The 14,817-nt window shown below is 38.5% G+C and overlaps 3 protein-coding genes across 4 annotated transcripts; 1 reads left to right on the forward strand and 2 right to left on the reverse strand.

The window, feature by feature from the left end:
- Positions 1-424: 424 nt before the first annotated feature.
- Positions 425-10,017, reverse strand: LOC136267988 (pre-mRNA-splicing factor SLU7-like). The gene is made up of 15 exons (XM_066063209.1): positions 9,847-10,017; positions 8,370-8,432; positions 8,154-8,322; positions 7,396-7,560; positions 6,163-6,314; positions 6,067-6,112; positions 4,090-4,187; positions 3,965-4,032; positions 3,775-3,914; positions 3,669-3,725; positions 3,512-3,616; positions 3,156-3,263; positions 3,032-3,106; positions 2,883-2,987; positions 425-624 (listed from the first exon to the last, which is right to left on the reverse strand). Exons 1-15 carry the CDS (start codon positions 9,954-9,956, stop codon positions 451-453), a joined length of 1,635 nt encoding a protein of 544 aa, XP_065919281.1. The 5' UTR covers positions 9,957-10,017; the 3' UTR covers positions 425-450.
- LOC136267996 (uncharacterized) lies at positions 9,994-13,159 on the reverse strand. 2 transcript variants are annotated; one of them, XM_066063219.1, is made up of 5 exons: positions 12,789-13,159; positions 12,032-12,256; positions 11,689-11,761; positions 11,528-11,637; positions 9,994-10,470 (listed from the first exon to the last, which is right to left on the reverse strand). In XM_066063219.1, exons 2-5 carry the CDS (start codon positions 12,097-12,099, stop codon positions 10,032-10,034), a joined length of 690 nt encoding a protein of 229 aa, XP_065919291.1. In that variant the 5' UTR covers positions 12,100-12,256; positions 12,789-13,159; the 3' UTR covers positions 9,994-10,031. The 2 variants fall into 2 exon arrangements, with proteins under 2 accessions (XP_065919291.1, XP_065919290.1); XM_066063218.1 differs by having other exon boundaries at positions 12,785-13,159.
- Positions 12,870-14,774, forward strand: LOC136268001 (U11/U12 small nuclear ribonucleoprotein 25 kDa protein-like). Its single transcript, XM_066063223.1, has 4 exons — positions 12,870-13,182; positions 13,227-13,332; positions 14,428-14,502; positions 14,554-14,774. The coding sequence occupies exons 1-4, from the start codon at positions 12,936-12,938 to the stop codon at positions 14,651-14,653; spliced, it is 528 nt and encodes a 175-aa protein (XP_065919295.1). The 5' UTR covers positions 12,870-12,935; the 3' UTR covers positions 14,654-14,774.
- Positions 14,775-14,817: the final 43 nt, after the last annotated feature.

The raw sequence follows: 14,817 nt of genomic DNA on the forward strand, positions 1-14,817 counted from the left end.
GCAGCTGGTCCAATATTATCGGCAACTGTTCAATGCTGCAAGAATAATATAATGGCACTATTACCTCTATTTAATGCTTACTCTCTAGTAACAGTTTGTGATTGCGCGCTCATTTTATCTACCGCTGTCTCCATGTGTCTGAGAGTCTAATGCCACCATGTGCGTTATTGTTCTTAAATCAACGCACTAAAACTACCTGTAAAGTATTCTCCATTGATTGCTCGTTGGTAGCCATTTTCTTGGCCGCTTTCATGAGTATCTCACGCGAACCAGAGTTCTGGCATAGATCTCGCGCTAGTCTGCCGCACTCTTGTAATTTCTGCTCAGCTAAACTACTGATTCTTTGTTTGGCCACTTTACTCGGCCGCTCTCTCGGACCCTCATCTGACATGACCGTATATTACTCCGTATATCTGGATCCGTATATTACAGTGGTATTCATTATTTACATTATTTAATGAAATCTGCCATAGGGTCATCTGTTCTTCTTTTCTTCATGTAATAAGCCTCCATTTCTTCCTCAGTAGGAGCCTTGCCATGGTCAGCCTTCATAGAATGGTAGGATCTCTTACGCTCATCCAGTTCAACATGAGATTTCTCTTCCTTCTCCATCGCTGCTAATGCCTGCAATGTAACATCACATCTTAACCAAATATCATGTGATCAGTCTACTGTGACCATAATACTGTGACCATAATAAAGTGTTCATATAACTGACTTATCCCTTGGGTGTGAGGGGTCTAAATGTGTGTCCATTATTACAAATGGGACAATGGTCAATATATCCTTATTATCAAGGTGTCCATATTTTAAAGTATCCCCTTAAGAGGATTATGCTAGTAGCTTAACAATCAGGCACTATTCTAGGCTGATTGGAAACCAGTCAGTTATGATTTATGGAAACCAGTCAGTTATAAATGAAACAATCGATATACTCCAATAGAGCAGTCAGAGTAACCTGAAGCCAAATAGCTCAGCCCAGATCATCCAACAATTGCAGAATAGTGTGAAGCCAAACATATCAATACTATTTTGCCAAAAGAATGTGCAGAAATCTAATACCAAGATGTAGGCCCAAACACACCTTGCCAGTGGGAAATGGTAGAGATTTGAAGGGAAAAAAAGGTTTGGTATAATTACCTTATGCTGAACAGTTTATCAACACAATTAGTAAGTGTAATACTTGTTCACAAAGGAATTATGTCAGGTGATGGCATATAGGTGTTTATGTACAGTTTGCCATGTGATCTACATAAAATAAATTTCCAGCAAATTGTGCTCTGCACCCATGCATTAGTGACACTGATGTAATGACTGTTTGAAGCTTCATGTGAAGGAGACTTTTATTCTTAGATCACAAACACTTCCCGTTAAATAATTTTTTAAAAAGTTCTGTAGCAACTTGTTGAAAGAATTTTCTAGTGACTGACTGACTGACTGACTGACTGAGTAAGTAACAGACTGATGCCTTCAGATAAGTGTAACTCTTGATATTGGTTAAGACTACGGGCTTGATTTTTCACTGTTCAACGTCGCTTCAACCCGACAGGTGCCTTTTGGCATACTGCAGTACGTACAATACATTCTTCATGGACTTACCAGTGTCCTCCTTTGTGTCCCATTCATCTTTGCTGATAGCGAAAAATGTTCATTTGGTGGTAGCATTTGATGGCTTCCCTTCGTAATGGAAATTGTCCATATTTTTCATAGTGGCTACTTTGATTGCAGAAGTGCTTTTCAAACAGTTCTTGTTTTGTACTACTGTGTAACGGGTTGAACATAGCTGACAACGAAGCGTAATGGATACTTCACTTTTCAGATGATAATTGATAAAGCTGGGGTGTGCGGCGCCATTTATTTCGCAGTATGCGTAGGCTCACCAATATATTACAAAAAAAGTCAACAAACAAGTACACAAAAAAATTTGGAATTTTCAACTAGAGTAGGGACCATAGCACATCAATAGAAAGTACTGAAACAAGTTGGAGTAGTGCACGATATTAAATCACAGTATAACAATAAGAAGTGTTATATCCCTACTGTGCATTTCCATTATGGTATCTTGAGCACAGTAGAGATACAACACTTCTTGTTGTTTTACTATGATTTAATATCATGGACTACTCCAGCTTGTTTCAGTGCTTTTTATCGATGTGCTATATGGTCCCTACTCTAGTTGAAAATTCCAAATTTTTTTGTGTACTTTTAGTAATTAAAAATTGTTAATTTAAAAATGAAGTAGGGATCCAAGAGATAAAAACTAGTGAAACAAGAGATGAATGATGGTATTACAGCATAGCTCGATGGAAAAATCCCTACATATAACAAAAAAATTAGTTTTAATATACTGGTTTTTTTGTCATATATACCATGTAGCTATACACACATGTGACTGTTCTATTAGGGTGACTGCTGTATTAAAGTATCTCGAGTCAGCCTTTTACCCACTAGGGGTGTAGCATATTTTCATTGTGCTGGTATTATGAATACAGCAAGACCAATAATAATGGGGTGTATCATCGTGATCAAGTAAATAGATTAAGAGGTGTGGTCTCAAGCATTGCTTGAATGCTATTAATCAACCCAAGATTGCGTTAATAGGCGTCCTATTGTGAAGTTACAGGTATCTACTGAGTGTAAGCGCTTAAATAAGTTTGCGGCATCTAAATATGCTGCTCAAGGATAGGGAAAATTAATGCCTCATTGCAACAAAAGGGAAGCAGTACCATGTAGCAAGTTAGTTTTTTCAGGGGGGAACTTTTGGAAATAAAGAAAATTCACAGGTAGGTAAAATATACAAGCTGGATACACAGTTACGCCACACACATGCACGCACATGCGAACACAAACACCACACACACACACACAATATGCAAACACACCTTAGTCAGTCTCTCTTGTTTTGCTAGCTCTTCTTGTTCAGCTTTTGTCCTTTCTTCTTCCCTTCTCTCCTTCTTACTCTTCTTCACCTGTTTCTCAGCATGTTCCTACGGTAACAAGTATTAACACATACAACACACCCACATCACACCTCCATCAAGGATTTCACTTGGTTGTCATGGTCACCGCTTTCCTTCAGTGACATCAGTGATGACGGATTGTGAGCCTACACAAGGGGAGTGGTCACATATACAGTGAATTGATTGGTTGCATACCTTTCTGGCCAGTTTACCAGTCTCACCAGTACAATACGATCCCTTCACCATCGAGTGACAACAAGCATACCCCCACTGACCTGCCTCCCAATATGAGCCCCATACTGACTAGAGGATGGGAACAATACACTCACATGTACAGGTAGGTAACAAAGTCATGCAGTTAATATTATTTACTATAGAACAAGGGCAAACGCACAAAAACTCAAGTGAGACAAATTGAGTACTGCATTCAGGGACAGACACTCATTATCACTCTCAAATGCATATTAAATGTTTAGTAGTATTCCTGACTGCTCTATTAGACATTTGTGTGTAACCACATCACTAGAGAATTAACATCACATGATCCATACTGTATGATTGTTAGTGTACACATCCTCCAGATACTTGGATTTGACTGGAGCTCTCTCTTGTCCCTTGATCACTGTACCTGATCTGGCATACTCTATGTAATTCTCCTGTAATAATAACGACGATGTCATCACCTGCCACACCCCCATTATATCATACCGTCTGTGCTAATAATAACTCCTTAGGGGGAGCATCTAAATGTTCCTCTCCACCATACTGTAGTAACATAGTAACAGTAACCAAATGATGTTATATTAATCATTACCTTCTCTAGAATACTCAGCTGTTGGTCGGATTTGAAGTTTTTCTTTTTCTCTTTAAACTGTTTGTGCATCAGTTCTAACTTGGTAGGGTCTGCAAGTGTGTGCACATCAGTGCCATGCTCGTATGCCTCCCATGCAAACACTGTAGCAATAGACAATAAATGGATGTGTTTTAACCACAATATAACTGACTTTGTTGGTGAGCGAAATCCTGCACATCCCCACTATGTCTGACAAAGTTCTCACCAGCAAATGGTACCCTAAGATATCAGTAACCATAGTAACAATAGTTACCATAACACAATATAGTGGCATACTCTGCAGGATTCTTGTTCATATGACCAAAGGGGTTTCCCCTCATTGAACGTGTCTTGGGATCATAGTATGGTCCATTAGCATCAAGGTTGTACAAATACTATATATGGTAACAACATAATACAACATCTCCATCATGAATACACAGTGTTGGGACAGTTACTTTTTAAATATAACTCGTTACATATTATTTACAACTGAACTATTTAGTTACAGTTACATATTACCCATATAATAAAGTAATATTACATATTATATTACTTTGTGTCCACAGCCTTAAGCTGTCACATGTGAAACTACCACTTTATCACGATACATGATTGCGTTGTAGGACAATGTGCAAATCTTGGTTATAAGCAAGAAGCTGGTGAATAAGCTTCATTCAGTAGGCTTCGTTACTTCATAGTGGCTAGGTGTTACTCAGTGGATTACTAACAATACAAGTTTATTAAGAATTTCATGTTCGATTAGGGATCATAGAAAAAAAGGAGGGAAACAAGGGAGGTCGCCTACACCTGCAGATACACTAGTGAACATTTAATCCCTAATTCAGTCTATACCATGTTCACTAGGTGTAGGCGACCTCCCTTGTTTCCCTACTTTTTTTTTCTATGATCCCTAATCGAACTTAAATTTTTTCCTTAAACTTGTTTGTTTACTTTTTTTGAAACATTACTATGACTGGTGAACCCACGCATCTACCGCATCAAAAGAAAGGATGGCACCAGAATTAATGTTTTCGCCTGAATGCGCGCCCCAGCTATCAAACTAATAAATTAACTAGTGTCCATTTGGTTCTACTTGGGGTACTTAGAGATAATGAGTCACTCTCTAGAATTCCTATGGATATAATTACATGAAAATAACAAGGAGAAAACATCTTGACTGCCTGGTAGACTCCTGTGAGCGTTCAAGCATAAATCGGATGGCTGCAGGTTCGAGGCTACCTAGGTCCAGTCATGGATTTTTTCTCCTTCCTGCAACTTTTCAAACACACCTTATGTAACTAATGTCTTTGTGTCTAGTGTCCTACAGACCTTCATAAAGCTTTAATAAAATTAAAAAATATTGTTTCGAAAGTGCAGTGGTCACTACACTTCGCTTTCAGCTACGTTCAGCCCATTACACAGCGATAGACAAAAAACAGTAGAGGAAGACGTCAAGAAGTGCCTCCGCAACAATCCAATTACCACATAAATATGACGATTCGCACGCCACCAACTATCAATTACTGCCTCGAAAGTGCAGCGGCTTATGTTCAGCCCGTTACAAAGCATCACAAACGAAGAACAGTGTACACTATCTATAGTACAATATACTATCTATGTTGCAATCAATCCAGTCACCACGGAAAATACGGACGATTCCCGTTTGCAAACATACTGTAGGGAAGCCATGCATCGCGCTACCGCAAATCAAAACCTTGGGCTGTCAGCAAAAAGAAATAGGACACACAGGAGGACAAAGGTATGATGCATGCATTGTACGTACTGCGGTATGCCAAAAGGCACGTCTCGGGACAAAGCAACGCCAAACGGTGAAAAAATCAGGCAGTTAGTCAGTAGAAAATTCCATTGAATAATTTTTTTTTGAAAATTTTGTAACAATTTATTGGAAGCCTTTAGGATCGTACTGAAGGCGTTTTTGGGCTTGGTTATACCTAACCAATACTGCCAAGGTGCCAGGATGGAGTTGTGAAGCTGGTTTTTGTGTGAATTTTTTTGGCTAGGAAAACCCTAATCTCCATGATCCCTAATATACAGTACTATTACTTAAAGTCGTAATATTAAACTCGTTACAGTAACTTCATTACTTAGGCAACACGTTACATTTGCAAGTAAAGTAACTTGAGTTATATTACCGTTTTTACAGCATATTTCATTATATTACTTCGTTACCACAAAAGTAATAATTATTACATAACGCGTTACTTATGTAACGCATTATCCCCAACACTGTGAATACAACCAATCAAAAACCTTCGCTGTGTCCTCTCTGATTCTTAAATTTCTCACTGTCGTCCTCCTGTAATCACAATGATGATTACCATGAAGATATGATTTGTTCATGGTTACCTTTTTGAGTCAAATTTTGTTCCGGGCATATCAATCTCATCAGCATATTTGTCTTCATCTTCACTGCTATCTTCATGATCACTGCTTGGCTTTGCTACTGTACCACTGATTAGCTCATCCTGTAGTCTCTCTGCCTTCAGCTTTCTCTTAGCCTTTAGGAAATGGTATTTGTGTTAAGTATTGGCAATAAGTTATCTGTAAATTAGTACAACTACATAATCCAGACACTTAGTGAAGGTGACATAGTTGGGACCTCCATTATCTGAACACTTCTGTGCCAGGGTTGTTTGGATAAATGAAGTGTGTGTTAATTTAGACAAAAACTTCAACTGAACATAAACACATCTTTAGGTGCAGACAGTTATGGATAAATTCCATAGCAGTACCAACTATTCTTTATCTGCTGAATTTTCTATTAGAGTGGTTAGGTGACTGCTCTATTAGAGTATTTTGATTGTGTGCACCTCCAATGCTGATCCCAGTATATAAACCAGTGGACAAATTATACTCTAATAAAACAGTCACTGACTAATGTTTGAATAGTGAGTTAATTAATATTCAGATAATTGAGGTTCTACTCTACTACTTAAGTTTATGAATTTGACAAATCAGTTTGTTGAACCTCAATAAGAGCCTATCAAAGCAGGTGTAACGTGTTTAGAGATTTTGTGACAAGTTGAGGATTCATTGGGTCATAGAAACCTACACAATCAGGATATTAATGGTTGGTCACATATTATACATGTAGTGGCATATGTAGACCACTTGTAGCAGCCACTACAGAGCTAGCATTACAGATACACAATGCACCATATTTAATTGCATAACATGACACACACTAATGCATCACAGGATTACACTAAGTGTTTTGCAAGATCAAAATGCCAGGGAATGTAAACAAGTCTATTTACTCTGTATCTTAGCCATGTCCACTAACAAACAATCGGTCACACAAGAGTATAGCCAGTGACTTAAGGCATGCTTGAGCATCTCACTCTTTAGTAGTATGAATTCTCCTCAAGTGGTCATTTTTATCATGGCAGCTACCTTGATTATTCCTCTGCAAGTTACTGTAGTATAATTCGAGGACCTCTGCACATTCACTCTTTAAATACCCTAGTACTATATATCCCTGAACAGAAATTTTAACATAGACTCCATATCTTCTACGTCCTGGGCTGTCACTTTGGTTTTAAAATATAAGCCATATAGTTGAACAGTAGACACACTTACATCTTCCACTCGGGAGTACTCATCAACGATTTCTTGGTGCCAGTCTGGGTTATAACCATTCCATCGATCCCTCTTACCATCATAGTCAAAGTCCAGGTTTGGCTGAAGGTGTTCGTCCGGCCGTATGTCTTGACCAGTGTACTTGGCACCCAACTTGCGGGGTCTCTACATAATCAATAATAGCCAATAATATAGTTGTGTAGTGTAATACTATAACCTGTGAACTATTAATGTGGACACCTGTATAATCCAGATACTTAGTAAGGCCATAAAGTATCCCTTAGTACAAAAGGGAAGTGGAGCAAGTTAAAGAGTGGGAGAGGAGAAATTTTGGCAATGAAAATTACACAGAGCACAGATTTATTTTACTGTATTGCTGCAGGTAGATTACTAATAGCTACTTATAGTATTTAATAGAGAGCTGGACTATACTGGTATCATTGCACTACCTATTAAAATAACTAGAATGTTTTGTAAGCAGGTGGTGACGTTCAAGATACAAATGCGATTGACTGTTCTATTAGAGTATTTCCATTTTTACAAGCATTGGTCAGGTCAGTAAAGGTGAGGGGAGGCCACAACTCCATCCCTATCATTTCCACTACCTATGCCTTAGTACATAAACTGACCTGAACAATCAGGATATCTTGATAAACAGGACACTCTTAATAGCCCAATATGCCCACATTATGCAGGTCCCACATCAATAGTATATACTACAATGTCTTTACACATTATGTCTTGATAACATAACTAACATCCAGACAATTCTTAGCCTTGTGAGTCATGGCTCCACAATTGGTGCATGCTCCCTTGCGAAACTTCGTAGCTCGTGCCTTTTCATTAACACCTTTCTTGTACCAATCAGCGATGGTGTTGAAAGATTTCTTCTTGTCCTCTTGAACACGTTGATGTTTCAGTGACGGTCTAGCAGTCACACAGTTACACACACCACACTACTCAAACTAGCTCACCTGTTGTTACTGACATACCATGGTGCCTGTGAGATGTACTGTGGTATATGAGGGTTGATGTCCCTTTGTAGTAAGATAAGACACATTAACATGTGAGGGATAATTAACTACCACACAGTAAATTATTCTATTTTCGAGGGTAAATTTTTTTGCTAATGGCTGATCTCACAAATCACTAATACCTGTACTAAATAACTAACAACATTTCACGAGTAAAATTTTCATAAACGGAACATCCATCACAATCGGTAAACTATATAGCACATTTTGACAAAAAAAATGTTTTAATTGTCAGGCTTTTTTGGTAAGATCATATAAACTTAATTATTAGGTTCTCACTCATCCCAGCTCGTGTCACTACTGTTTTCCTCAATGATTTTTGCATACTGTTGGTGGCTGAATGCAGCAACTAAGTAATTTTTCATTTTAGAATAGACGTAAACGTGAGTCATCTATCCATCTAATTATATACTACTAATGTGGCCTAATAATTGCCATTGCATGAAATGGAACTTGGTACAGTGGTGAAGGATGATACTTCATAAACCAGTTGTAACATATGAAACTGACAGCACAGCACATTATGCCATTGATGTTAAATGTTAGTGTGGCATAGCATGCGAAGCGTGACAGTCTATAGCTAGTGATGATGGTCGCATTAAACACTTGTGCAAATGAAATGCAATTTCAAGGTGTGTGATAACAATTTCCAGTTACAGTACGATGTTTATACTGGAGGTAGAGTTGATATAACAAACTCATCAAGGAGGTATAGAAGGATGCTGTATCTGTTGCCTGTCAATATGCAAGGGGGTGTCACGTCGGCACACACTGCAGGTAGATCTGCAACCGTGATCAAAGTCTTGACCAGGGAAAATTTCACCTTGACCTTTGACTTGCATGGTTTATCGTCTTTGACCTGTGACTTGAGCAATTCTTGTCACCTCTGCTCATTTCTCTATTTTCCAATACACACCTGCGCTTATAACCTAGTATAATATTTTCTTGGTGCGTGCTACCAACAGCTGGGAGAGAAAAATCATTACATCATTACAATTATGGCGAAATGCCTGTTGGAGCTTTGAAACATCTTGAAGATCCTTACTTCTTGTGAGTTACATATAATTTTGTCACAGATCGTTCTACAGCAAGAGCCTGAGTGACACCCCCTTGATATATTTCAGTTGTATGACATGAAGACTGGCAAAGGTGCATATTGTGGCTGTAATCAGACTCTTTCACTCTGTGTGTGACTAGTTAAATGTACCTACCACCGCACCATGTACTAGGGTCAAGGTTGATAAGTAATTTTATTTAAAACTTGATTTACTTCCTACTAATAGTTTTACTCTAGCCTACGTTTTTCTGACCACTCTCCAAAGTGTTCTGGGGCAGAGTTTCATATTGAGAGATCAGCGTTTACCCTGCCAAGCCTGTACCCAGGTTTACATGTGTTCATAGAAGCATAGAATCTTACTTCCCCTCCTCATCAACTTCGGCTGGGGCGGTACCAGCCTTCCTTGCCTCTTCAAGCTCCTTCTTCTGCTTCCAAGTGAGCTCCTTTTTCTGCTCTGCCTCAGTTGACATTTCGTAAACGTTTTATTTACTGGGAAACCACTAATAATTTCATACAAAAAACGAAAGATTGATTTATAATTATCACTATTGTGAAATACTATTCAACTCTAAATTCTCAACTCTCTCTAATAATTCGTTCAGTTTGGCTTCAATTTTCTCTTCCAGTTTGCTCAATTGGTCCACAACAAATTGTTTTAGTTTCACTTCCAGTTCACCTAAAGAATCATTACATGTTTCCTCCTGGGTAACAGGAGTGGCTTCCTCGACTGTTTCTTCAAGCTCAGGTTTAGCTTCTTGTACTATGAGTTCATGTGCTTTCCTTTTTGTTTCTTCTTTAGCTTGTCTAGCTCCCTTCAAAATGGTAAAGAGTTTCATCATATCACAAGGCATCTCACTGGAGTCCTGCGTTCCTGCTGCAGGTTGGTGGTGAGGTTGATCATGAAGGCTGTTTACTAAAGTGTGTAGGAATGGAGAAAGGTCATGTAGTGACTGTTGTATCAGCTGAGTGGACCATTGTCTGCTCCTATAGAATATGGTAAATAGTAAATGACAAGTGTGTATAACAAGGGTTGGTAGATATGAGTAGTAGGGCTGTGGGATATAGGAAGTGCAGTACAGTGATGGGTCACTCCAATAGGTAATTATGTACTTCCCACATCAATTTACATTTCATGAGCAATTTAAGTGAAAACCTACAAGAAATGTGTGCATGGTATGGATTGATACTAGAACAGTCTGTAAATCATAAAATTACTCTAATTGAGCAGTCACATCACTATTACTTTGTTGTACTGAATTCTGCCCACCTGCATCTAAATCTTAAAGGACCAGAAACGTAATTACCAGTTGGAGTTCACCTCTTTACTGAGACCACCTCACTAAAGGTGGCCACTTCTAGTATACAGGTCCCAGTTAGTTTGAGGCTCCACAAGTTCACATTTCTTGTCCTATAGGTAAATAGTGGATCTAGCACGTGTAAATTGTCATATACAGTGAAACCTGTAAGGACACCTTGGGACTATCTGATGATCAAGGTGTCATGATTTTCCAGGTCAGTTTATGGGATATTTTGGGATCATTACCAAGTGTCCAGATTATGCAGGTGTCCTCATTATAAAAACAGGTTCCACTGTAGCTATTGTACATAAGAGCTGCAGGGCAGATTTAGCTACTTCCTTAGCCAGGGAGACTTTATAAATACTTGGTCTAACAAAACAGTCAATTAAGTACTCTAATAGAACAGTCGCTGCATTACAATATGGTAGATAACAATTAACCACTTAGTAAAATCAGTACCACTCCATCTGAATGTACACATTATGCATGCACTGAAATGGAAATATGACATTTGGATGGATACCTCACAACTCTAAAATTGAGTGTACTATTGCCTATGAATAGATAAAATATAATAAAAATCTATACGGATTCTGCTCCTTCACTGGCATTTTGTATATTTGCCAGCTCCACCCCTAACAGGTACCAGTGCAGTTGCTGTACTTACAAGTTACTATATATGGGCAATGAAGGTTTAGAAGTGTATACTCCACCAAACTAATAATACACATGTTTAAGATTACATTTCTTTCTCTCCAGTACTCTCTCCTCCTCCTCCTCCTCCATAGTTCTCCATTAGACCAACTGACAATGATGTGATAACAAACTGATCTTTACCTCGTAGTGACAGTAACTATAGCAACAACATAAAATAATAGCAATAACAATAACAAATCCAACACACCTTTAGAGACAGTTTACTGGTCACAAGATCGTCATCTGTGTCAAATGAACAGCAGAACAATGTCTCCTGGTGGCTGTGATTAAATAATAGGTGATTCAAATTTGTTAGTATTCACAATGAAGCTCAGGCAGATATTCTATACCTGTCAAATTAACTGACTGTACTATTAGATTATTGATTGTTCTATTTAGTACACCACGAGAAATACAGCTTTACAATTTCAACATCTCATTGAAGCCCCTATCCCATACACCACTGCCTATAAATATGTGCAAAAAACTTGCCAAGCAAACAATATATTTACTGGAACACACAAACAGTCACAGCTAGCCTAGCCTCTTACCCTGTATTCACCACTACACTACGTCCAGCAGTTCCAAGATACTCTCCACTATCATCATACACCTCCATGTTTCTGGCCTCACTAGTAACTGCCACACTATGTAGGTAATATCCTGATAGTTGTGTAGTGTCCAAGTGTAGCTGACAAGGTGAGCAGCTATCCTGAGGTTGTTGTAAGATCACCCTGCTGTCTGACTTGATGTCTGGGTCAAGTAGGGCTCCAATACTATAATTGGGAAACAAGCTTGTACTACTTCTGGATACAGGAACACCATACTAAATACATACTGTATACACCAAAACACACACACACACACACACACACACACACACACACACACACACACACACACACACACACACACACACACACACACACACACACACACACACACACACACACACACACACACACACACACACACACACACACACACACACACACACACACACACACACACACACACACACACACACACACACACACACACACACACACACACACACACACACACACACACACACACACACACACACACACACACACACACACACACACACACACACACACACACACACACACACACACACACACACACACACACACACACACACACACACACACACACACACACACACACACACACACACACACACACACACACACACACACACACACACACACACACACACACACACACACACACACACACACACACACACACACACACACACACTACATCATAGATTATACCTACTCCTTGTTTCTACAATCGATGCTATATCACCTTGTATCACGTCCCAACTACAACGAGCATTTAGCTTCTCTGCGTAACACATAACTAATTATTTGTACTCAATACCACAATCGAATTGTCTCGGTGTTGGAGACGATCGATGGCTTAATGACAGAACCACGGGCTGAGCAGAGTAGTACAGTAGTTGATGATTGTGCGGAGGATAAAGACAAACCCTTGTCACACTGTGATGCGATGCTACTGGTTAAGAATGGCATACAGGAGTTACTCAGTGACCCAATATTGTCCGATCTTGACGTGGATATCAGCGTTGAAGAGCTGCAAGACGTGCTCCATTTAGAACAGGGTAAAGCGATCACGTTATACTTGAGGAGATTTGATGATAGTATATTACGTGAGTGTGCTAGCCATTTGCATTAATATAATAGAGTTGTACAGCTATAGTTGTTCTACAAGGCGCCACAGTAGGGGACCTAAAGAAGGCCATTCAACGTTATGTTATCAGGAAACATGTTAAGGAGGGTGGAACACCTTTTATAAGCTGGTGGAACACCTTTTATAAGCTGGTGAGTGTTAGTGAATTGTGTTTCAGATACTGCACTGCACAAGCTTGGTACAGCTAGAATACATTCATGAGAGCAAGTTTTAAGCAGAAAGCAAAAATCTTTAATTTTTACAACAGGGTGTCAGGATGTCTATTATCTATGCTGGGAACATACTCCCCCTAAAACTTCTAAATAGTACGAAGAGCAGTTTTAGAATCTAATTTAAAATGTTATAACTTTACAATATTATTATCATAGATAATATACGAATTGTATATTATTTATGTGGCTCCATCGTTTGATGCACACGACTGCTCTATTATAGTATTTGACCATTCTATAAGAGTATATATGTGACCCGCTCAGCGAAAACCCAACTTGTTTGTATACAGTAATTCTGTTTTAGAGATAAATGCCATTGAAGTAAAAACACTTGCTACATAAATAATTTAATGCAATTTTTTAACACCTCAGTAAACAGTGAAAGAAGAGTTGAATTGGAATATCTAATATACCAACAGTTTCGCCTCTTCATGGAGAGTAGGAATATCTTTGTTTTGTTTCTGTACCGTGGAGCAAATATGTGTTTGTTTATATTGTGGTAAAATGTAACTTTAATGTTGCTGCTTTTAAGCTTGAACAGCCTTCTTGCTTGATAACATGTTGTATGTAGGCCAAAAACTATGCCTTGACGAATACCCCAGTTCATGTGGTGCATAGAATTACACAAGTCCAACTCTGTAGCCTGTTGCAGTTGAGACTTATGATCAATTAAACGAGCACTTGGATTTTTTTCTGTGTAGGCACTGTACAAATCGATTGTTTTGCTTCTTGCTATAACTCCAAAAGCACTTTCCAGGAAAGGTTGAAACTTTTAACAATCCATTGGTTTTTCCATCTAGGCAACAAAAAGTCATAAAATGGAAGTTTGGTTTTTTTTCACTCAACGGGTCACATATGATTTCCATTCTACCATTTCTCTGACCAATGCTGAGGAGCAGAATTGACTATTAAAGCTTGTACATTTCTTCATTCAAAACAAAATTGTACTGCTATAAATCTGGTAATTAGTAGTCATGTTTTGTTGTTTACAGGAGGTATGTATGGAAGACTTATTGGTTAGTTTATGATAAACAAAAGTTAGCAGATGATAGTGTAAAATTGACCAGGTAATGTTGTCATTGATAACTGCTACTGGTTTCATCATTGATCTATTGTAGCTATGGGATAACCAATAGAGATGAAATATCATTTTTGAAACGACTACGTAGAGAATGGAAAGAAAAGAGACCGAGAAATGTTCAACCTATGAAGAACTAGGATGTTGCTATCATTAACATTTTGAGGAGGGAATGTCAAGACCCTGGGGGCGACTAATTTTTTTTAACCATGTAGTTGTGTATATAACATCTAAAATCTTATTAATGAACTGAAAAACTTACTGCATAGATAATGGGGGGTATATTATCTACGCTTACTGCTGG

This window comes from Dysidea avara, chromosome 10, assembly GCF_963678975.1.
Source record: "Dysidea avara chromosome 10, odDysAvar1.4, whole genome shotgun sequence".
NCBI lineage: Eukaryota > Metazoa > Porifera > Demospongiae > Dictyoceratida > Dysideidae > Dysidea > Dysidea avara.